The sequence below is a fragment of the Perna viridis genome, chromosome 4 (assembly GCF_037379345.1).
Source record: "Perna viridis isolate PV_CMFRI_1.1 ecotype Kerala chromosome 4, ASM3737934v1, whole genome shotgun sequence".
In the NCBI taxonomy this organism is placed as follows: domain Eukaryota; kingdom Metazoa; phylum Mollusca; class Bivalvia; order Mytilida; family Mytilidae; genus Perna; species Perna viridis.
The window spans coordinates 47,213,337-47,236,170 of record NC_142448.1 but is presented as its reverse complement, the minus strand read 5'-3'; the positions used below and the strand labels follow the sequence as shown (position 1 = coordinate 47,236,170).

At 32.4% G+C, this 22,834-nt stretch overlaps 2 protein-coding genes across 2 annotated transcripts in view; one reads left to right on the top strand and one right to left on the bottom strand.

Moving 5' to 3' along the window:
- The window catches only part of LOC148620309 (DNA ligase 1-like), a 61,725-nt gene that overhangs the window by 22,994 nt on the left and 15,897 nt on the right, over positions 1-22,834 (top strand). The window contains exons 7-17 of the mRNA XM_088581081.1: positions 2,127-2,195; positions 3,160-3,253; positions 12,432-12,524; positions 13,596-13,652; positions 14,128-14,300; positions 15,110-15,174; positions 15,364-15,465; positions 17,446-17,614; positions 18,211-18,310; positions 19,116-19,201; positions 22,128-22,243. Of these exons, the coding sequence (XP_088437207.1) occupies positions 2,127-2,195; positions 3,160-3,253; positions 12,432-12,524; positions 13,596-13,652; positions 14,128-14,300; positions 15,110-15,174; positions 15,364-15,465; positions 17,446-17,614; positions 18,211-18,310; positions 19,116-19,201; positions 22,128-22,243 (1,124 nt within the window). The remainder of the gene's footprint in view (positions 1-2,126; positions 2,196-3,159; positions 3,254-12,431; positions 12,525-13,595; positions 13,653-14,127; positions 14,301-15,109; positions 15,175-15,363; positions 15,466-17,445; positions 17,615-18,210; positions 18,311-19,115; positions 19,202-22,127; positions 22,244-22,834) is intronic.
- LOC148620310 (caprin-2-like) lies at positions 6,509-9,845 on the bottom strand. The gene is made up of 3 exons (XM_088581086.1): positions 9,508-9,845; positions 7,685-7,828; positions 6,509-6,971 (listed from the first exon to the last, which is right to left on the bottom strand). Exons 1-3 carry the CDS (start codon positions 9,749-9,751, stop codon positions 6,565-6,567), a joined length of 795 nt encoding a protein of 264 aa, XP_088437212.1. The 5' UTR covers positions 9,752-9,845; the 3' UTR covers positions 6,509-6,564.

Here is a 22,834-nt window from a genome sequence, read left to right as displayed (position 1 = left end):
ATATATATTAGATCACAAAATTAAAGATTTTACACATCATTTTCATAAATTAAGTAAAAAAATATGAATTGACATTAAAAAAGCTAAACAGGTCTGTAAAAGATCTAGTAACATTACTGCCTTTCCCTATTTCCTTTCATACATCCGTCAATCACTTGTGAACATCCTTAGGCATAGTCCGCGGAAGCCTGTTTTGCCCTGTCAGTCATGGGATTGGCTGGATAGGTTGTTCAGTCAGTCCCACAGATATTCAGCCAGTCCCACTCAGTTTCGTTAATTGGCTATTAGCAAATCAAACTTCTTTAACGGCTTTATGTAATGCCAAATACTTTTCATTTTGGGAGTATTTACTTGGTTGTCGATTTTTTTTTTTCTCAATCTGTTTTCAGAAATGTCTATTAATACAGTTTTATTTATTTCCCATTTTGCATGTGATTTTATTAGTAACTTTAGTTTATATCAGTATATTTATCTGAATATCAATAATTTTATCATAATCATTCTTCCACAACATATTTTATAATTCATGAAAAATTTTTCTGCTTCAGTCTGCTCTAAGTCAAACTCATCACCATTTTCCATTTCCCCTTTAGCTGTGAAATCGTAGCTCTTGATCTTTTTCTTTTTTCTGATTTTGGGATCTAATGTAAAAATAACAAAAAAATAGTTAAAGCTACGTTTTACAGTTATTTCCCAATCAACATCATTATCTTTTATAGGCGTTGTATTATTAGTCTGAACATATATCAGTTGCTTAGCTGGCCGTTTGCCTGGAACGGCACCATTATAGTGTTGAATAGGCCACATTAGCACATTGTCAACAATCTGGTACCCAATGTAAAACCGGAAATGAAATTACACAAACCAGTCAACATCTAATAACCAAACAAAAATTCAAAGCAACAAAGCACTATGACGGCCATTTTTTACTGGCTGTCCTCGGACTGTAGCTTGTGATAAAAACATCGGACAAACCCATTTTTTAATGGTTAGGACTGACTGGACCAATGAATTTCGCATACTCTGCCATAGGCCTTATAAATTTAATAACTTGGTTCTCAGGACCTCCTTTCATTCTTTACAGGGTGCTTTAAGTTATAATACAGGCAAATATTGTTTACATGGAATTCACGTGAACACATAAATGCCAACCTTTTCAATTTGTCCATTATTTTGGCAAATTTTGGATGGAATATACAGTCTTACAGTCAACAGTCTTATTTTTTTTAAAGGATTTCCAATCCTTTCTGGTCCCAACCGTTCCTAGTTTAGAAATATATTCTGATTGTTTAGGTGTTTTGCAGAGGGGATTTTGATCATACAAGACAAATTCAAGGTGTCAGTTTCAACTTCAGTGATGATTACTGACAAAAGTGCCAAATTATGTACAACTCAGTTTTTCTTACTTTGGCATCTATGTGAATATAATTTTCATGTGGAACTCACTTACTGTGACTTTCATATAAAATGTTCAAATTTGTTTCAAGTGAAGGCTCAATTCAGCCAAATTATTTTTATTACTGTATCAATAAAATACAATAATGTAGATAGAAATATCAACTCTCTCATCTGTCGTCCTGTTTATGAACAATATCAACTCCCTCATCAGTCATCCGTCTATGAACAATGTAAAACAATGTAAAAAGTACCGTCAACATGAGATTAATTTTTGCACAATTCAGTGAAGTATTTAGTTTTTTTCCATAGTATATCTGTATGATGGTCAAAACCAAAAAATATTCTGATCAGAAACCCTGTTTCATTGTGCTTTCAAGGTGAAGTTCCATTAAAATCATATACTACATGAATTCCCCAATTGAAGCAAGCGATATGATTCAGTTAATTCATCTTTTGGTAGAATGAAAGTCATATTTTATTGACGAGTCAGCAAATCATTATTGTTTTTTAGAGCAATTTTAAGATTAGGGAAAGAAACACCTCTATTTTTCAATTTACAACTTTATATGGCAGCCAATTTACTATAATTATTCGTGACTTTTTTACTTGTATCTTCCATTGGTAGTAACGTTAAAGGTATCCGAAATAAAAACTGCATTGTTATGTATAATAGTAAATGATTTTATTTCTTAGTTTGGGTGCATTTAGATATGAATATTATTTTGTAGAAATTAAACAGGAAACTGAGCCAAAAGAAGAAGAATCAAAACCATCAAAACCAGTTCATAATTTCTTTGGTAAGGTAATCTGTATTGTTGACGTGTATGTTATACTTCATATTAAATTCTAGAATTTGGATTGGATAAAAGGGTAAGTGGTATTCTAGTATATCACCCTTCCTTTGAGTATACCACTCTTCCTTCGAGTATACCACCTGCTCCGACCAGAAATGTATCTTGTCCTAACCGTTGCACAGTCTGGTATTACTGTACATTTTCTAATTTCTGCCCAAAAACAAAAACACCAGGCGTCATTTTTTAAGGATGGTTTTGTAGAGGCAAAAAAACACTGCACAATGAGAAATATTACGTCAATGGATCTTTTGATATTTGTTTATCAATAGAAGGGTGGTATACTGGTTAAAAAGATATTCAGTATAATATAACACATACTGCCAGCAGTTGAGGGTGGTATACTGGATCACTACACTCAGGAAAGAATATTGCCCTCGACTATGTCTTGGTTGATATTCCTCCTTTGAGTGGTATTCCAGTATACCACCCTCAATTGCAGGCAGTATGTGTATAATAACACTTGTGTTAGCTGATGTGGAAAATAGTGCATTTTTCCATTGTTCTTCTTCAGTCAAAAAATTAATGACCTCACAATTTAAATGAGAATATTTTTTCTACTCCAAAGGTCATTCAGAGCATAATGTAACAGTATTTTTTAATACAGACCTTGTTTTTTCACGCTTTTTATTGGAACTTTGCTGTATCAAATCCGGATTTTACAGTTACGATTTTTTTTACTGTATATTTACTTCCAATTATCGTTTTGTTTGTTGACCTTGGTAAAATCATCCCTGCTAACATAATCACGAGACAGGGCTCCAAAATCTCCAAAATATTATATTAACCTTGCCTACCGCTTGGTTAATATAGATTTGCATGAATTGGTTAATCATACTAGCAACTTGTATTAAAGTCATTGATTGCATAATATTTGCTTTCCAAAAAAAAATCCTTATTATGGTTTCAGCTCCAAGAAAAACAGTGAAAGAAGAACTGAAAGAAGAGAAAGAATCAATGTCTAAAAATAACAAATCAGATGAGAAAGCTAGCAGTGACAATAAGTAAGTTTGAATACCTGTAAGTGTAAGTGAAAGAATCAGGCAAACTGAGAAAAATCAGGAACATAAATGTCAAAATCCTACATAACTGACAGAGATGTTTACAGATTTCCTCTATATTCTACGAATTTTGACTGCAAATCACGGTCTGCGGATTGTGAAAATCTCCATATTACCTTTTTTAAATATCAGAAAGGTCAGGATTTTACGAATCATTTCCATAGAATACAGTGAAAAATACAGATTGTCATCACGTAGTATAAACAGACCTGCAATATAATTTCTCTCAAGGATGCTTTCTGTACTTTGAATAGATCATTGTTTGATCTCTGAACCACTGAATTTGCTCAGAAAATTTTCAGTAGACAGTTAAAAAATTAGGTTTTTGACGAGAGTTATCTGCCGTAGAAATGTTCATTTTCAGTACATTTCAATGAAATTATAACTCAATTTACCAAAATGATATGGAAAATCTTAACATTTTTCCTTGATTCTGATGGTGCAAATAGTTAAATTAAACTGTCAGATTGATGGGATTTTTAATACCATGTTTCTCCCACTGCCTGACACTTATATGGTATTTTTTTTTAGTTTTATACTCCCACTCAACAAGCAGGTTGTATATCAGAATTACATTTTTTGTCCATCATTTCTTTTGTGTGAATTTCGTCCCAACTATTTATTGATGCTCCCAATGAATAGATTGATTTCAAATTTGGTGTGAATTGTTATATAAATTTGGCATATATTGTTAACAACTTCTATTCCTGGTAGATGTAGACTTTCTGTACCAGTGGGGGTATATTTAGCACCACAGTGCATACAACTTTTGATGTTTTTCTTGCAAGTGATAAAGATCAGGGGTTTGAAGTCAGATTGAGATTCTGTATTTTCAAGTTAATAAAATTCTGGATTATGGTGGTTTCAAACTTGGTAACATCATTTTAGGAAGGCCTGTATTTTGTGTTAGTTTTTTTTTTTTTGCTTGAATATTGAGATTCATACTTGAAATATCTACAATGTAAGGTAGCATTTTTTGTGTGTGTTTTGTTTAGATGTTTAAATGTGTTGAGGACTTATTTGGCACATAATTTTTAAAGTTATATAGCTACATGTATAAAAATTAGTTGGAACTTGTATCGAATCATTTCCAGAGGTCGTGCTAGGTTTTAAAAAAATAGGCGTGTAAAAAATGCTAGCCTGTAATTTTTTTTGCATGTATGTGAAGAAATTCTGCATGCAATATTATTTTGTCAAAACAGGTGTGATTGATGAGTACTCAATATTCATTTACTAGTTCGTAATGATTGGTCTTAACAATCAAATTCTGTCTCAAATTAAAAAAAAAGAATTTGAATTTGACAAGGTTCAATTTAGGATGTGTACTTTGTCCTCAAGTTCAATTATTTTTATTTAATGGAATGTCAATGGCTCTCAAGCCATTGATCATCAGGATTGCAAAATCGTAAACATGTCAGACGTGCCGTGAGCAGCCATGTGTGAAATAAGCGGAAATTTCCTTTGATGAATTGGTCATAATTACAAGCGGTAAATAGTAAACAGTATTACCTGGTATTATGAAATACAATAAAAAATAGTTGTTACCTGCAAATTTGTTAGCAATTAGCCATTTAGATTACACCTTAACTAATTGTAAATTTGAGCCACGTGCGAATGTGTTACGACATACCTTAAAGTGGTATAAATTTGCATATTAAAGGACCGATAACTCCAAAACACTCAGGTAACAGGGTAGTCAAAGATGTTAAAAACCCCCTTAGTAGTAAAACACTCAGTAATGTTTTCCAAGTTAAAAAAAGAGTTATGTTAACATATCTTCTAGAGTGTATTTATATATTTTTATTAACATCATTACAGTGGATTCCGCTTAATTGCATAGCCTATTTGCCAGTAAAAATTATGCAAATAACCGGGCTATTCTTATAACCGAAATTACGATTTTACCGGAAGTTTGAGTTCAGGTAAGACGACGATACTGTGGATCAACCAGAGATATCACTGTTCAACATTTCTGATCTGGTATTTAATTGTTATAGACCTTCTCATTGTATTGTTCTTTTATCAATAAATAATAATATATATATTGTGTTTGTCTTGTTTATTGACCTTCTTTACGTTGTGTGTATTTATAAGTAAAACCACGTGTTTCTCATCTATAAACAGTCAAGTAATTTCCTGACCTTTCTATGAAAGAAAATCCCATATTTCATATTTCAGCCAGGATTCAGTGTAATATTCATCAATGTTTGCAGTTCATGGGCTTTTGAAATGGTCTGTGTGTTTTTATTTCTCTGTTCAATCACCATTGTACTCTGATAGTTGTGTATTATACGTGTCATTGACCTCGATATATTCCTATGAAGTGTGGATAGTATGGGGCACCTTAGGGTAGTTGAATTTCATTAGACATTGTACTGACTTTTAATTTTCGTATGATATTTATGCCTAGTAACCCAAGCTCACTCAAAACTGTTCAGCTCATGAAAGAAAATTAAATTTACATTGATAATCATTTGTAGTCGGAAGAATTTAAATAGGGACAAAAAATACCCCAAGCCGCATCATAAGGTGATGTTTGGCATGTCGTCAGAAGTCATTGTTCACCTAGGTGCTTGTTTTTTTTAATGTAATTAGAAATCATTTATATTGTCTTTTATGTCCATTATGTTTTTAATCCATTATTAACACCTCCTGATTGATGATAATCTAGTTTTTACAACAATAAATATGATTGACATATTTATGACCCGAAGGCTTAAAATAGAATTTGGAAAAACCAGTCTTTACGTGGATGAGGCAAAATTCTCTGTGCAATAAACCGAAATGCACCTCCAAGGCCTATGCAAATAAGCCATTTTTTCCCTAATAGAATAATAGGAAATGGTTTTTTGCAGGAGAAAATTATGCTAATAACCGAAATATGCAATAATGCGATATGCGATTAAGTGGAGTCGACTGTATTATCATTCACAAAGGATTGAGGCAATGATTAATAATATTTGAATTCAATCGCTGGTTTGACTGTTTGAGTGATGGCAGTTTGAATTAAAGCAATCAAAAGTGAAATAAACAAATCTGATGAAATGCAACATTAATGAACATTTTTCATGAAAAATCCTAAGATAAGTCGAGGCTGACACTTTGCTGAAAAAAAAAATATCGACTTACAGTCCAGAAAATACGGTACTTAAGTAACAAAAATAATTTTCTTCATGGCGAAACATAAACATCAGCATTTTATTTATATATCTGATCATATTGGTATTATTATAGTTACTTAGTAATGGAAATTTTTAGTGTTCAAAAAGAAGGTATCCTGAAAATGTAGAAAAGTCATTTAACAGTGAAGAATTCTTGACCAGTTGTACCCACACATGGTCATCATGATAAAGGGAGAGAATTATAGTATTGCTTCCTGTCCCATATCCTGACCTATGGTCTCCATGGATGGGTACTTTATGCTTCCCATTAACCATTAGCCAGGCATAAGCATCACTACCTCTGTTGCTTAATAGATGTACAGAAAAAAGATAAGTTCCATTTACTCTGCAAATAAAATGAGAAGAATACACATCAAATGCTTCAGCAATGTTTGTGAAGATATTATCAAAGACAACTGTTGTATCCTCTGTCACTGGCCCTAATGGAGATGTTCTGCAAACAGAAAATGCCACTTTCTTCCAAGATTTTGCAGGATCACCTTTAAATATAAAGAGATTTATTATATTAATGGTATGATGTGCAAACTGCTATTGAAATTTAAAATCCCTATTGACTTTCAGTCATTTATGGGGTTACTTAAAGTATAAGTTGTTACATGGATGTCTAAATTGGAGATAACATATTATTTGTATAGTTGGTCTTCTTTTCAACTCTTTGTTTGCTAGTCTTTTTTCTGACGATATTGATAACAGGTATTTCAGTTCTAGAAATGAATCTACCTAGATGATTTACAGATAAATGCTTAGCAGTTCTACATCACAGATCTGCAGCATTTGACTTAGATATTTCTAGATTTACATTTTGACAGTTGTAGATATTGATTTGAGTATGGTAATAACAAGTCTTTCTGACTTTTTTCCACGGATTTTGTTTTGACTATGAATTACCTCCCCTGTACTAAGAAATTTTAAAAACATTCGCAATTTTCAGTGTTTCATGAATCATACTAAATAAGTGTTTAATGGTTAATCTGATGCTATCAGTGAGTTGTAGTATATTCAGGATTCATTTATAACCACTGTTACTAAAGCTGCTGTAATTTCATACTCATAACACAAAATCAAAAGCTAGTCGATGACTTCAGAAGTCATCGTTCTCATTTAAAGAGTTTTCATAAAAAAATCATTTTGCTGACATATTTTATTTTTTTCTGTTTGGTTGATTTCCTATTGTATTACCCAGTATTCTTACCTTTTTGACCTTTGCGACCTATATGTCCAGTTAGTCCCGTGTGACCTTTTTCTCCGGGAAGGCCTTCCATTCCAGCTTCCCCTTTGCAGCCTTTTTTACCCCTGTGGCCTTTGTTGCCAGAATTACCCTTGGGTCCAACTGGACCTGTAATCAATTGAAGTCAACTTCATCTCGTATTTTTTATTTCAGAAAGTTTTCCAGGAATGAAAACTTATTTCTTTTTTCATGAAAGTTTGGCTTTCCAATTAAACTATAAACTTACTTGTAACTAACCATGACTTAACTAGCTTTATCCATTTGACTTGAGACTATTGGTTAATGAAGATTTACTAGAATATTGACAAAATATAATCATTCCTTTGCAATATTAAGAAATTTAGACACTTAAGGGTCCAAAACACCCTTTGTGTATCTTGTCCACATGAAGACAGTATAGTAACATTTTTCTGTTCATAAGTACTTCTTGTAGTGGAAATCAACCTAGGTTGAAGTACTCCTTGTGGCTTAATGTCAGTGGTATAAAGAAGCACCCTCCAACTCATCCACAGTGAGAGAATTTTTATGACCTTCAAGTCAGTCAAAATGTGATGACCTGCTGGGCTAAATAATTTAGGAAATTCTTTGAAATGACCTTATGGAACATCACATATTTCTAGGGCAAGTTCAGTACAACAAAATTTGCCTGCTTGGCCAGTTGGACAACTTTTCTAATTTCTAACACTGCTTAACATGCATTTTTTATTAATTCACTTGAAGTAGAGTATACAGTTTATTCAAAATGTGTTGTTAAGAGCTGTGCACAACATGAAAAACTTTTAAAAATAAAATTAGGGCATTTTTTTTCTCTTCTATGTACATAATAATTAACAATTAGTTAATAATATGACCAATCTCTAGTCCATTACTCCTCCTGAATGGATTTTTATGAAATTTTCAGAGAATCTTTATTACATATTCCCATTGTGCACCTCGTATTTCAGATTTTATCAAATCATTGGAGGTTAAAAGGTGCATGTTATCAAATGGGGGAAAGGGGTATCAAAGTACTCCCAGATTTTCTAGTTATTTCTATTTTTGGTTAACGTACAGTTTCATTAATGGAATGAAATATGATTTTTCTTAGGCAAAAAAAACCTCAGGTATTAGTGTGTTTCCTTGAACATGCTTATAAAATTGGATCAGTAGATAGGCAAAACTTTAAAAAAAAAAAGTTTTTGACTGTTTGTTTTGGAGACTGAAGTGTCCAAACAAATTTTTTCGGCAGGCAAACAACATTGTGGTAGGTAGGGTTAATTGTAATTAAGTTAATATTTTTATGGCCTTATGAAGTTTTCTCGTAAAAGGTAATGGGGGAATATTTCCGCAGAATGTGCTGACATGAAAGGTAATGGGGGAATATTTCGGTAGAATGTGCTGACATGATAGGTAATGGGGGAATATTTCGGCAGAATGTGCTGACATAATAGAATTTTTTGATACATTTCATTTATTTGGCATGAGAAAGGGATTATATGAGACATTTCTGAAGCATTTCTAAAATTGTCTCAATAATGAATCTACAATCCACCCTTTGATTCTTAGATAGACAACTGCTTTAATTTTATATTAGTCACTTGAAGTACATGTAAGTCACTCTGAACTTGTTAGCTAATTGTATCAGCCAAAATAAATAAATTGGCTTATAAAAAAACCATCCTCAATATGAATATTACCTAAGTGATGCTTACAGATGAATTCAATTAAGATCTTAATGTTCATAATCTAAGTGGAAGCTTTGAGTATCCATTTTGTAAATGTGCTTCTAGTTAAACTTTTAACCTTACCTTGTGGGCCTTGGGGTCCTATCCTTCCATGTTCTCCTTTCTGACCTTTTTGACCTGGTAACCCATTATTCCCAGGTATCCCATTCATTCCAGGGGTACCAGGTCGCCCTTGTATTCCTGGTTGCCCTTGGCAACAGTGTTTACAATAAGGGTCAGCACTGTTCCTAATCTCATTACTTTTAGAGTAGATATTGTGAACAATTAGACTTAGATATAGAAACAAAACACTGTTGTGATTTTTCATCTTTGTACAAAATCGATAAAAGTTCCTAAAATAATATAATTGCACCAAGATATTCTAGAATGTTTGAAATTGCAACCATCCTTATTTCCAAACAGCAGGTAGCCTTCAATCTTAAATCTTAAATCTTTATATGTCTTTTTGTGGTAATAGCATCACAGGAAGAAATTCATCGTCTTCACTTACCAAATTTTCCTGGAATAAGAATGAAATAAAATTCATTGTTTTTAAGAATAGTACAAGCAATTCAAAAATAAGTAGAGTGTGTAATGTTCTGACAGTTTTTTTTTCCTGTCCGTCACCTTTTTTCCCAGGTCTTATTAAGAGAGTTCCGTTCAGGGGACCTATTCTTCCAATTTTGTCAAGTACATTTGTAATTTGCTAGTTTCTCACTTAAGTCTAAAATTCTTTGTTTGAAAAAAAGAAGAGAAATTCTAAGGTTAAATTTAGTACATATTCTTCATTTTTAGGTTTTTTCATCATTTTTATGAAAATAAAATAGAAAATTATTACTGGGTCATTTCCAATATGACCCTTCATATTACCTCTGGAATTCTGGATCAAATCTTCAACAATGTGGAATGGGTTATTTTTATTGCCTGATGGTAATTATGGCAGATAATGACAGTTAATTATCTTATCCAAGTCTGGAAATTGTAATGGACACATCTTTAATTTACCAAAGATCAAAGAATGAAATTGACATCTAGGGTTGCAAACAACAGGTTTTATTTATAGGGACAAGACTGAAGTGTCAAATCATTGATTAAACTATTAGTGCACTGAGACTGTTATTTATTCATAGGACAAAATCTTCATTGTTTTGTTGGCTCACATTTCATGATAGACAAAAATTGATTATTTTCTATTTTTGTGTATTGAACCAAATTTTGAGCCCTGCAAATATGAATGCAGGTACCTTAGCATTTTCAGTCAGTCAGTCTGTCTGTTTGTCTGTTAATGTCAAAAACTCGGAAATCATACAATGATGTGACCTGAAACAATATACCATATGAATATGGGCACAATGAGTGTTGTGAAAATGATTTTAAAACATTTTTTTAAAATATACAATGAAATTTCATGGTTTGAGAATCACAAGATTTTGATACATTTATTGTAAAATAATATTCTAGTTTCTGTTAATTATACTTGTACAGTGTACCAAATTACAGACCATTTTCTTTGATTCAAAGAATATTTAGGAAAAAAAAAAAAAAAGACTTTTAAATTTTTGTACATTCTGAAAATGAATTTAAAAATAATTAGTCCTTACCATTATTTGTCATACAGTCCATTTGAAATGTACCTTTAGAAGGATACAAAATAGGAAGTTTGCATCTCAAGTGTGCTAAAATGCAATTAACACCGAAAGTGTCACTTTTTCAAGGAGAGAAGTTGTTTGGATTTCATCAGTTGCCATGGTAACAGTAAACTGTTGTTGAATACAAGTCTTACATCGTCAGCCGAAAAAAAGAAGAGAAGCTTTTAAGCAAATTTGGATGGTGATGCTTCTTATGAATTTCGTAGTATCACTAATGTGTTGAGAAAAGGTTTCTTCAAATTCATTTACTCTAACAGTTGCTGGAAGTTAGAAAGTTGATGAAATTGTTAAAATACCATTAGAGCATGTCAAAAGAAAGTGATCTTTTACAAATAGATCTCATTTGTCGCAATAGAAATAGGCAGACACATTAAAGGTTTGTATTAGTTACTTTCTTTTGATTCTTCAAATCTCAATTTACTTCTTGTGATTGATATTGAAAGAATTCAATTTCTGTTACTCAGCAACTAAGTTCAAGTCTGCATCAAGTATAGACAAAAATATGGAGGAATCAAATGATCCTTTGTTTTATATCATATTATAAAATATGGTCAGTATTCTGTACTATAGTACAATTTATAATATAATATGAAATATTGGACAATAATTTTAAATTCTGAACTTAATGAATTGAGAATGCTTTTGCAATTTTTGTAAGTTAATTCTGAAGTTAACTGATAGGCAACACATACAGAAGATTTAATAATAATTGGTGTAAGCTTCAAAAATACTTTGATTCGGAATAAGTCCAGTGATTTTTTTGTCAAATGTTGAACCAATGACATTATTACATGCCAGTCAATGACCACAAATGACCTGAAACAATGTATCCCTCATGGCTGATGTTATTTTTTAAGAACCTTTATTTTGAAAAACTGAAAGCTGTCTGAATACAAACATAGTTTATGTAGGACATATTCAATGTAAATTATTTTACATGGGAATCTGGTAAAACCAGAAACCTTTCCACACTAGACATGTTATTATTTTTATGTAAGATTAAATGCTCTACTCACCTTGGGGCACTTTGCAGGTTGGGATATGTAGTGACATGGGTGTTCATCCTTCCTTCCATCTGTTACAAAGAGGAGTTCCAATATTATATCCATTATACCTCCTACACCATTGAATGGATTTTAATGAAACATTTGTGGAATCTTTATTTCATATTCCCATTGTGCACCTTCTATTTTAAATTTTGATCCAAAAGGTGGATGCTATCTAATAGGTGAGTGGGAGTATCAATGCTCAGTTTTTTTCTAGTTTAAAATGGGCTGTAACATACTATATTTAAAAATCAAATTTGTTCAGAGTGATTGACTCTTGTATCTCCTTTATTCAATCTTAATGTATGTACAGAGAACCAGAGAAAAAGGCCAGCAAAGATGACTACAACCCTGCCAAATCACGATATCACCCTGTTGATGATGCTTGTTGGAAACATGGAGAAAAGTAAGTTAATTCAGGGATTTTTTTTTTTTTTTTTTTTTGCTTTTGAAAGGAATTTCGCTATGTCAAATCTGGCCTTTACCATTTTGGGTTTTTGATCCTTAAAGATCAAAATACCTTATGTCACTGGTCCACTGGAACTTCCCTGCTATTTCTGAACACTACACAATAATATAGTCCAAATGAAATTCCTTTTATATCATTCAATACCTCTTTTATAACAAGTAAATATGTTTCTTGCAATTTATCAGCTCAATATTTTATTATTTATGCAAATAAAATCTATCATATCAACTCAAGATTTGAGTGACTCCTTTTTGGCCTTGGTAGATATTTAGTAATAAATTTACATTTAGGGAATTTATTTCTTTTAGTAATGTGTCTGGAAGGATAAAATGTGTTTAATATTTTCATTTTAACACACTTATAAGCCAAATGATCCATTCTGTCATTACACATACATTTTATAAACAGGAAGTGTGATTTCAAATTGGTGGGAAAATTCAAATGGACAAAAGAGTCTAGTTATGTTAAAAAGGAAATTATTTTCTTATGCTGATATTGGTTTTGTTTAAGTATAATTGTTATGTAGAATAAATGTCTATTAATACAGCTTTTGAATGTAAATGCACATGAACTTATTGATAGATATAAAATCGGGGAAAAAGATGAAATGGAACAAAATTTGTAAATGTGTGTGAACTTGGATCAGTAGTATATAGATAGACATTCAGTTTATACATATTTAAAAAGGACAGTTCTTGATAGTGTTTAAAATGCAATGTTTAATCACAATGTTATTTAACATCATATACTCTTTGAAATTTTGTTCATGCTATAGTTTTCACAAGAATCAAAAACCACTGGTGCTTTCAGCACTTTCATGTTACTGTATATTTATTGCAGATTTTGCCGGTTTCTGTTTTGTTGACCTCAAATACTATTTATTCTTTCCATATGTAATTTTGATTCTAAAGTTACTAGTGTATTGTGATAAACAGATGAAAAGATGTTTTCTGGCTTGACTTGATATAACCATTACTTCATTTAAACAAGGTCTTTGTTATATTTCAGAATACCATACCTTGCATTGGCCAAGACATTTAAAGCTATTGAAGATGTTTCAGCTAGGTTAGTATTGTTAACCAAAACACATCTTACACAAGATCTAAGTTATTTATTATATCCCTACTCAACAAGTGGATGGTATATTAGAATGATTACCTTGTCCATCTGAATTTTCCTTGCAATTATCACGGTTCCCAATAGATGGATTGATTTCAAATATTATGTGTGACTTAATATAGATGGGGAATTTGTTGTAAGTAATTTTGGTTTCTCTCTGATAACAACTTCCTGTTTTGTTGGACTGCCATTTTTCACTGTATGGAATGATGTTTGACAACTCTTTGTTAGAGTTATTGCCCTTGAAAGATGAAAAATGAGCAAGGTGAGCAATTCAGCTGCCTTAGAGACTCTTGTTGAAAATTCTCCTATTTTTGTTGAATTTGGATAAAGTTAATAAAAAAGCTAGGATTGTTTTGTGAAATATCATTCTTATCAAGAATGCCAAATTATGTGTATTTGTTGCTATTTTTCTTTTCAGATTAAAGATAATGGAAATGTTATCTAATTTTTTCCGGTCTGTGATAGTATTAACCCCAGATGATCTGTTATGCTCTGTTTATTTATGTCTCAACAAACTAGCCCCAGCTTATGAAGGAATAGAACTTGGTATTGGTGATACTGTTCTCATGAGGGCCATTGCTCAGGCCACAGGTATGTTGATTAGAATGGAAAACATGTCTAAATCTGTTATATTGTATATATAGTGGGTTTGAAGGGAAATCTGTATTCATGTATGTAAATTCATTTGATTTTCTTGGAAGTATTTAGTGTCTTGGTTTATTTTAAAAGATTTCAATTGTTTGTCATTTCAGTAGAGAAAAGACAGTGTGTTGAAAATTACAACTTAATTTCGATGTGAAAATAGTTTATTCAGTTCAATTACAGTTTGCATTTGGGATGACAAAAGAAATACATAGTGGAGTCATCTTTTGTCAGCCAACCAGCTTGTCCTATCATGTTTCTAAAATGATAAATACAAAATTTATCAAAATATTTTATATTTAATATCTTATATAAAAAAATTGGCTTTTTTACATGTATTTGTCAAGTTCAAGAGTCCACTTGAACAAAAAAAATCCATTTGTATACTTTATTCTTCATTTCCTATTTGGAGTATAACTAGATATGACTGAATCATGTGAAAATACTGTTGATGGTGAACTTTTTGGGATAACCACTAACACATGTATAGATGTATTTTTATTGAGCATACAAATTGTCCATAAACATTTGGTATTCTTCAGAACTTATGTTTTAGTCATTGGATTTGTATGAAACTTTTACACAAGTTTCTCCTTATCATCAAAGAAAGGTTGAGATTGAGTAGAACTTGTATTGAAAGCCTTGATGCTGTAATTCACACATTTTTATGTCAATGAATTAATGAAAATTAGACAAACCTCAGATAATGATACTTATAAACAAAAGTACTAAGACAGTATAAAATAATGTAATTACAGGTAGAAGTGTTGACAAAATAAAATCTGAGGCCCAGGAAAAGGGAGATTTAGGTATTGTTGCTGAGGTAAGCAAGCTTCACTGATTTGCTGTACTGTTGTTTAGTTCAGTGTTCCTTGAGCTTTTTCTTTCATATTTTTTATTGGGAAGGCCAGTTAATTTTAAAATAAATGTAAATTATTTTGTTTTTGAGTGACAAAAAAATTTAATGTACACTGATATTTTATTCTAAATGAATGATTTTTAACATTTTCAGTCTAGTAGAAGCAACCAAAGAATGATGTTTGCTCCACCAAAACTTTCAGTTAGAGATGTGTTTAAAAAGCTCACAGAAATAGCCATGATGTCAGGCAATTCTGTAAGTATAGCCATGATGTTAGACAATTCTGTAAGTATTGCCATGATGTTGAACAATTCTGTAGGTAAAGTCTTGATGTAGGGTAATTCTGTAAGTATAGCCATGATGTCAGGTAATTCTGTAAGTATTGCCATGATGTCAGGTAATTCTATATGTATATCCATGATGCTGAACAATTCTGTAGGTAAAGTCTTGATGTTTGGTAATTATATAAGTATAGCTATGATGTCAGACAATTCTGTAAGTATAGCCATGATGTCAGACAATTCTGTAGGTAAAGTCTTGATGTTGGATAATTCTGTTAGTATAGCCATGTTGTCAATCAGTTCTGATATACAGGAATTTAGCCAGGATTTTCAACCCATTAGTCACTTTTGCGTAAGACTAAATCTCAATACTGTTTTTTCTTTTCGCATCGCAAATTTATCAGCATGCATGTATATACATATACTTTTAACAACTATATTATAAATAATAACATGTTTATTTCTATGTCAGCACTGGTATATAAATAACAGATAATTCATATTAATAAAAAATATATAACAACATACAGTTTCTACATTAGCAACTATTCATGAATAAAAAATGCAAAAAATACTTTGTTACTGTGTCATACATATCATTGTGTAAAAATCTAAAAATTATATACATCAGCTACTATTGTTGGCATGTGTCAAGCACTGTTTACTTGATCAGTAATGCATAAACCTCCTGTCCTTAGCCATGCACCACAAAGTGAAAGCTATCTTAAAATCAAAGGAACTCATATCAGAACTGAACTGCCCGTTTATGATCAGCAGTGTTGATGTGTATTATCTTTTAGGAATGCGTTGCTTCCGATAGAAAATGTATTGGTAAGTCCAGCATCTTGGCAGTCACGGCAGTACATCGCCCCACCTATGTAGTATATGCATGGAAATATCTTTGACCACTCTGGTTTAAATTTTGACTTTAATAGTCGATCACTGCAACTATTTGTAGTAGTTGACTTATTTTTAGACTTCTGACCTTTAGGTACGTTGTCATGTGACGACAAACTAAAATAGTTCGTAATGGCAGACATAGTTGCGATTCAAACTGTGATTAAAAAATCCAAACATCTTTCCATTTTAAATACATACGATGACACTTTGAGTACTTTGAGAACGTGTCACAGCGCTCAACAAACAAATCATTACCGTTAATTAATTTGTTTGTCGGGATAATTAGCCTCAACCAGGTGATCAAGCAAGGTGTGATCAAAGGTGATGCAATCAAAACATTGGTCATGATTGTTTATTGTAAAACCCTAATTGGCTTGGGAAAGGTAATCAAGTTGTCAATTATGGGTCATGGGAACATCAGAGGCTTTTTTACTAATATTTTTTTTGGGGGGGAGCGAAATATCAAGTGACGAATTGTGCATGAGAAAAATTCGCCACTTTCGAAAATCATTCGTCAATGGCGAAAATAGCGAGCGCTAGCTAAATCACTGGATATATAGCCAAGATGTCCGGCAATCTGCTACATCAAGCTTACAGAGCTAGCTGATATTTCAAAATTGGATACAAGTATATATAGCAACAAATATAGGAACCGCTGTGTCTGTCCATTCATATATCTGAGCACAATTCCTCCTAAATAGCTAAATTGATTTTGATAAATTTTTCCAGTAAGGTTGAACTTCATTTGTAGGTGCATGAATGAATGTTAAAATGAATGTTAAAACAATCAAAGGAATCCCACATGCTAAAACCACATAAATGCAACTCCTCTGAAACCACTCAAGGAAGTTTTTACGAAATTTTATAGGAAGGTTAGGCATTGTATGTAGATGGACATAACTCTAGTATGCATTAGACAAGCTTGCATAATAAGAAATTAATTTGGTGTCAGTAGGTCAAAAGTCAAGGTCACTGTAAACAAATATAGATTTCTGCATTGCATTGGACTTTGACCTCAGGAGGATATAAAATTGGTAACATTTTATAATTATAGGCACAGGCAAAGAAGATAGAAAAAATCAAAGGAATGTTTGTAGCCTGTCGACAATCAGAAGCTAGATACCTCATACGGTCATTAGGGGGTAAACTCAGGATTGGGCTTGCTGAGCAAAGTGTTTTGACTGCTCTTGGCAATGCTGTGTACCTGACACCACCTGGTCAAGGTAAATTAATGAGCATATTTAACAAAGGACACAGTTTTGACTGTAATTGGTGGTATAATTGAACCTGTACGCAAATTAGAAGTTGAATGTTTATTTGGACCTTACTTTATCTTATCTCATTACAGAAGTATGATTTTGTCATGTTATGTTTTAACACACTTAGGACCACTACTTGAGTAAGTAAATAGGTCTCTTTCAAATACCTCATGAGGAAGGATGGAATTGGTTTTAGGGTTAGTAATAAAATGCTTAGGGAAAAAGGGAACCTTGTTCTAGCTTTTCCTGATTTCCAGATCTCTTGATTAAAAGTGAATGGGTATCTTTAAAATTGTACTTCAAAGTACCATAATACAAAAGATAGTCTGGGATGAGTACAGCACCATACCCATATTAATAATTTCTTAAATAATATGCAGCATGGTTGACTTTGATAATTAGAATGAGGGTAGACAACATCGGAACAATGTGTAGGGCAACCATGTAGGACACTTGGGTTTGACCTTATATGACCTTAAGGTCAAATATATTTGTAATGCCCATAGAGATAGATCCCAATTCATTGATATCTAGTTGTATATATACAATTTGATTTTCAGAATTTCCTCCTGAGATTACAGATGCTGGTAAAGGACAGACAGCAGAAGCACTGAAGAAAAAGATGGAGGATGCTGCTCTAATTATAAAAACTGTCTATTGGTAAAGTGTAATCCTCATTGCTCAGTCATTCTTAATCAGCTGCAAAACTAAATTTTTTATCTGTCGGTCTGTCTGTAAATCCTGTGTATAAAGTACAAAACAAACCCCCCTCCTAAAAAACAGATTACTAAGGACACTTGACAAGTGGATGTAGGTTCAGAGGGGTTCAAATTGGTAGTGGTCAGGGGTCAGAGGCCCTTTATAGTTCTGACCTATGACCTTTAATATTCCATTTACCTATGTATGTAGAATCTTCAACCCTATTTTGTGCACTTTATAAGAAGATGTACATGAAGTAAGGTTTTTAATGAATGTATAAGTGTCAGTCTGTTGTTTTTAAAAATATCAGGTATTTGATAAATCATCAGTGTACCCCTATATTTCCAATCTTAGTAACACTTGTAAGAATAGTACTGTGTCAAAATTTTCAAATAAAAATAAATTGGAAGCACCAGTCAGAAGTAAATATTTTTATTCAAATGTAGTCCTGTGGAATTTTGTAAGTGCTGTTTCATTAAAAGATATGAGCTCCCCGGGGAAGGCACTTATCCCCCAGGGGAACCACCCATAGAAGTTCTATTGATTGTATTAAAATTAATATTTTGTCAAGAGACTGAAAACCCAACTGTATACAGAGAATAAACGTGCCTTCCCCTGTCCTTCATATGTTACTAGAACAGCCCTTTCTCCTTTTAATGAGGTTTAGAACTTTTAGGTTATCTCCCTTTGACTATGCATTAGAATCTTTTATATTAAATTTTCATGTAACAGGCATTTGATGAAATGTTTATGTGTATTTTTTTAGTGAATGTCCAAACTATGGTGCTATTATTCCAGTATTATTGAAAGAAGGATTAGAAGAATTACCTAAACATTGTAAACTAACACCAGGTAAAGTAGAACCATTTTTAAGGCAAAATTAAAATAGTGTAGATTCTCAGGCACCACCACATCCCTTGGAACTTCTGTGTCAGTGATTTTAATTTCATGGAAGAGAAAAAAATTTTGTGTCCAAATTCAGAAAATGGTTTCTCTTTCTGCTTTTGTCATTGGGGTTAGTTTTGCACTTGAAGAGAAGGTTCAAAAGCAGTTCAGCAGAAGGAGAACTTTATTTGACATCTCCTACTTAAAACATGGCAAGACAAGATGGTGATGCCATGTAGTATCATTCATAACTTTTCTTCTACATTCCTTTTTTTTAACTGTATGATAGATATTTATCAACTAATCTTGCAAAATTTCACAAAAAAATGGTCTATTTGCTTCTGACATCAAAAACCTCGTAAATCGGATTTTGAAAAAAGTGGCCTGACCAAGGGTCTGGAAATTTTGACAGCCCATGTTGATGATCTTATCAAACATCATCACAAGATATGAACAGCGTCTGACATTTAAAATTCACTCTAAACGCTGCAGCCAGACCTCTCAGAAAATGCAAGAATCTTGCAGTCAGGGAAAAGTGAATGATTTTATAGGACGTTATCTGATTGTCAGACAAAATATTATTTGAATAACTCCTGTGGATTTTGAAAAGCCTGTCTACAGCGGTTAGTAAGAGAGCAAATGAAAGTCTGCTGCTGCATAGAGCTTGACTTCAGCAGACGTTTGTGTCAGTCTTGTACATGCACAGGTCGAGAATAAACTTTAAAAACAAACCAAACTTTTTTTTTGTAGTTTAAAGATTAATATTGGAATTTGTGTTATTTCATCATATAATCTGTCTTTTACAAAATTTCAAAATTCACAGCAAGTGAATGAGTTTCAACCACACAAGGACTTTCTGTCGTAAACAAAACATTGAATCTTTAGGACTTTTTCATCACATCGGTAAACAGCTGAAAACTTCAAAGTGATGATGAAAAATTTGTTGAATATTTATAATTGCAAATGCATTTTGTATATTTAAATGGGTTGTTGACTTCTGTGTTAAAAAGAGAAGGTTCAAAAGCAGTTCAGCAGAACTTTATTTGACATCTCGTAATTAAAAAATGGCAAGACAAGATGTTGATGCCATGTAGTATCATTCATAATTTTTCTTCCATGTGCACGTTTTTAACTGTATAATAGGTATTTATTTACTACATCTTTCAAAATATTCCATCGAAAAATTAATAATTACAAACTACGACTGATTCGTAGTTTCAGCTACATGTGCTTTCGTTACAACTGAAAAATCTGCAGGGAAATGATGGATTTGTCAATCTTTTTCTTAATTAAATCAAGTAATTAATGTATGAAAATTCTTCAGGTCACTTCAATTAATTCATATAGGCATTGGTGCTGCATGCGTACCCACAATTTAATTATGCAATCAACTAATCAGTTACAGGTAAATCTTAGTCACAGTTGGGGGCATATCAGCTAATATTGACACACACCTGTCAAACAGTAAGGATACATGTAGACAGGATGTTTATACACTAATAAAACATTTCTAACTGTAATTTATAAGGGTTGACAATTTTTAATGTCCGATATTGGAAATTGGTCATTGGTCATTTGCGAAACTTGTCGGTCTGACAACCTTGACATTTTTGAATGGCCTAACATAGTGTGTTATAATGCTAAACTTTATGATACAGGAATCTTTAAAAATATGAAAGTATACAAGTTGATTTTTTACAATATAGGTTAAAGTAACATTTTTTTACACATGCCTCCTCAAAGTAACATGACAATGCATTTAATATGATGTGTACATGCATGAAGAGGTAGTGAGAGTGAGGATATTGAGGCTAGTCCTTCTGTTTTACTGTTTTTTTTTGGAATGCCTGTAAATAACAATGCCTTACGAATTACAATATTTCCTGAAAAGGGAAGCAGAGAAATGTCTTTCCTCTACCCCAGACTTGACTTTTATGAGCAACTCAACGGATGTATCTAGAAAAGCAGAGGACACTTTCCCTACCGGTGCACCTGTTCAATGCTCCCAGTTTTTAGTGGAGTCTGAAATGTTCATTTGCTTTCGCTACTTTGTATGTATTATTTTAGTTATTTATGTTCTTTGTCTGTTTACTATGTCTGGCATTTGTCCCTTTATTACATTCTTTTGATTTTTCAACAGAATCTTGGTTCTTTTGATTACTCTTTCATATAAACTGAAAAACAGTTTTAAAAAGTTTTCTTTAGTTTGCCAGGGTCAATCAAATTATTGATTATTCCTGAATTCTGGCATTTGTATAAAGATATAGTGGATTAATTTGTTGACTTAAAAGAAACTCTCTCCTTACATTGTCAGGATGACAGATACACAAAGAACACTTACAATGGTAGCACAAGAGATACACAAAGGGAAGGCACAGATAGTAAAACTTTGTATTTTAATCCATTGCATAACAATGGGATAGTTAAGTGTAATTGTTTGTAAGAATCAGGCAAAATGGGAAAAATCAGAAACATGCATTTCAAAAATCCACCGTTCTGACAACTTAATATCACTCAAGGATACTTTCTCTATTTGAAAATAACACTTTGATCTCTACATCACTTGCCTTGATAAAAAATTTATCAATAGAATGTAAGAGAAATGAGGTTTTTGACACAGTTATCTGCCCTTGAAATGTTCATTTTCAGTGCATTTCAATGAATTTGTATCTCAATGGTCCAGCATGATATGAAGAATATTGTCTGTTTTCGTTGATTCTGATGGTGGAAAGAGTCAAAATACACTATCAATATGATGGTTTTTTGCATATAATTTTTCACTTAGTGCCTGATTCTTACAGGGACTTATATTAAATACTATGTGATCTGATGGTGTGATAATATTCTGTCAGATCTCCAATAGATGTAACCATTAACTTTAACTTCATTTTAGGTGTACCTCTAAAGCCTATGTTAGCACATCCTACTAAAGGTGTAAGTGAGGTCCTGAAGAGATTTGAGGATGCTGAATTTGCTTGTGAATATAAATATGATGGTGAGAGAGCCCAGGTAGGTATTGGTATATAGGAATGGTTCAGATAATCAGGGATTTCATTCACTTTCAGCTCACTGTTGAAGGCCATGTTAGCTTTTCCCATCAGTTGGCATCCGTCGTTGTTAACATTTTTCAAAATTGTTCTCTAATACTACTTGACCAACTGAAACCAAACTTCGTATGAATGTTTTTTTGTTTTTTTTGGGAACCTGCATAAAACTTGTGGGAATTTTTATCTGTCGAAAAAACATGGCCACCCTTATCAAAAATAGAAATAGGGGTCAGACCATGGATCCGGAAACGGTCAAGAATGCCGGTCATTGATGGACAAATTTTGCAAATGACCAACGACAATTTTCCAAAATCAGACATAAAAAAAATTGCCAACCCTTATAAATTACAGTCTGCATGGTTTTGTTAGTGTATAAACATCCTGTCTACCAGTCTCCTAATTGTTTATTGGAAATTAATTGACAGTTGTGTGTCAATTTTAACCGATGTGCAGCCACCTGTGACTGTGATTTACCTGTAACTGATTAGTTGATTGCATAATTGAATTAGCGGTACACGTGTAGCCCCATTGCCTATACAAATTAATTGAAGTA

What these genes read in the sequence shown, in the direction of transcription:
- LOC148620310 (XM_088581086.1), bottom strand. Translation starts at nt 9,751, where the DNA reads ATGAAAAATCACAACAGTGTTTTGTTTCTATATCTAAGTCTAATTGTT. An exon ending in AGGACCCCAAGGCCCACAAG is followed by an intron (nt 7,829 to 9,507) that starts GTAAGGTTAAAA and finishes AATTGATTACAG; the next exon opens with GTCCAGTTGGACCCAAGGGT. An exon ending in AGGTCGCAAAGGTCAAAAAG is followed by an intron (nt 6,972 to 7,684) that starts GTAAGAATACTG and finishes TTATATTTAAAG; the next exon opens with GTGATCCTGCAAAATCTTGG.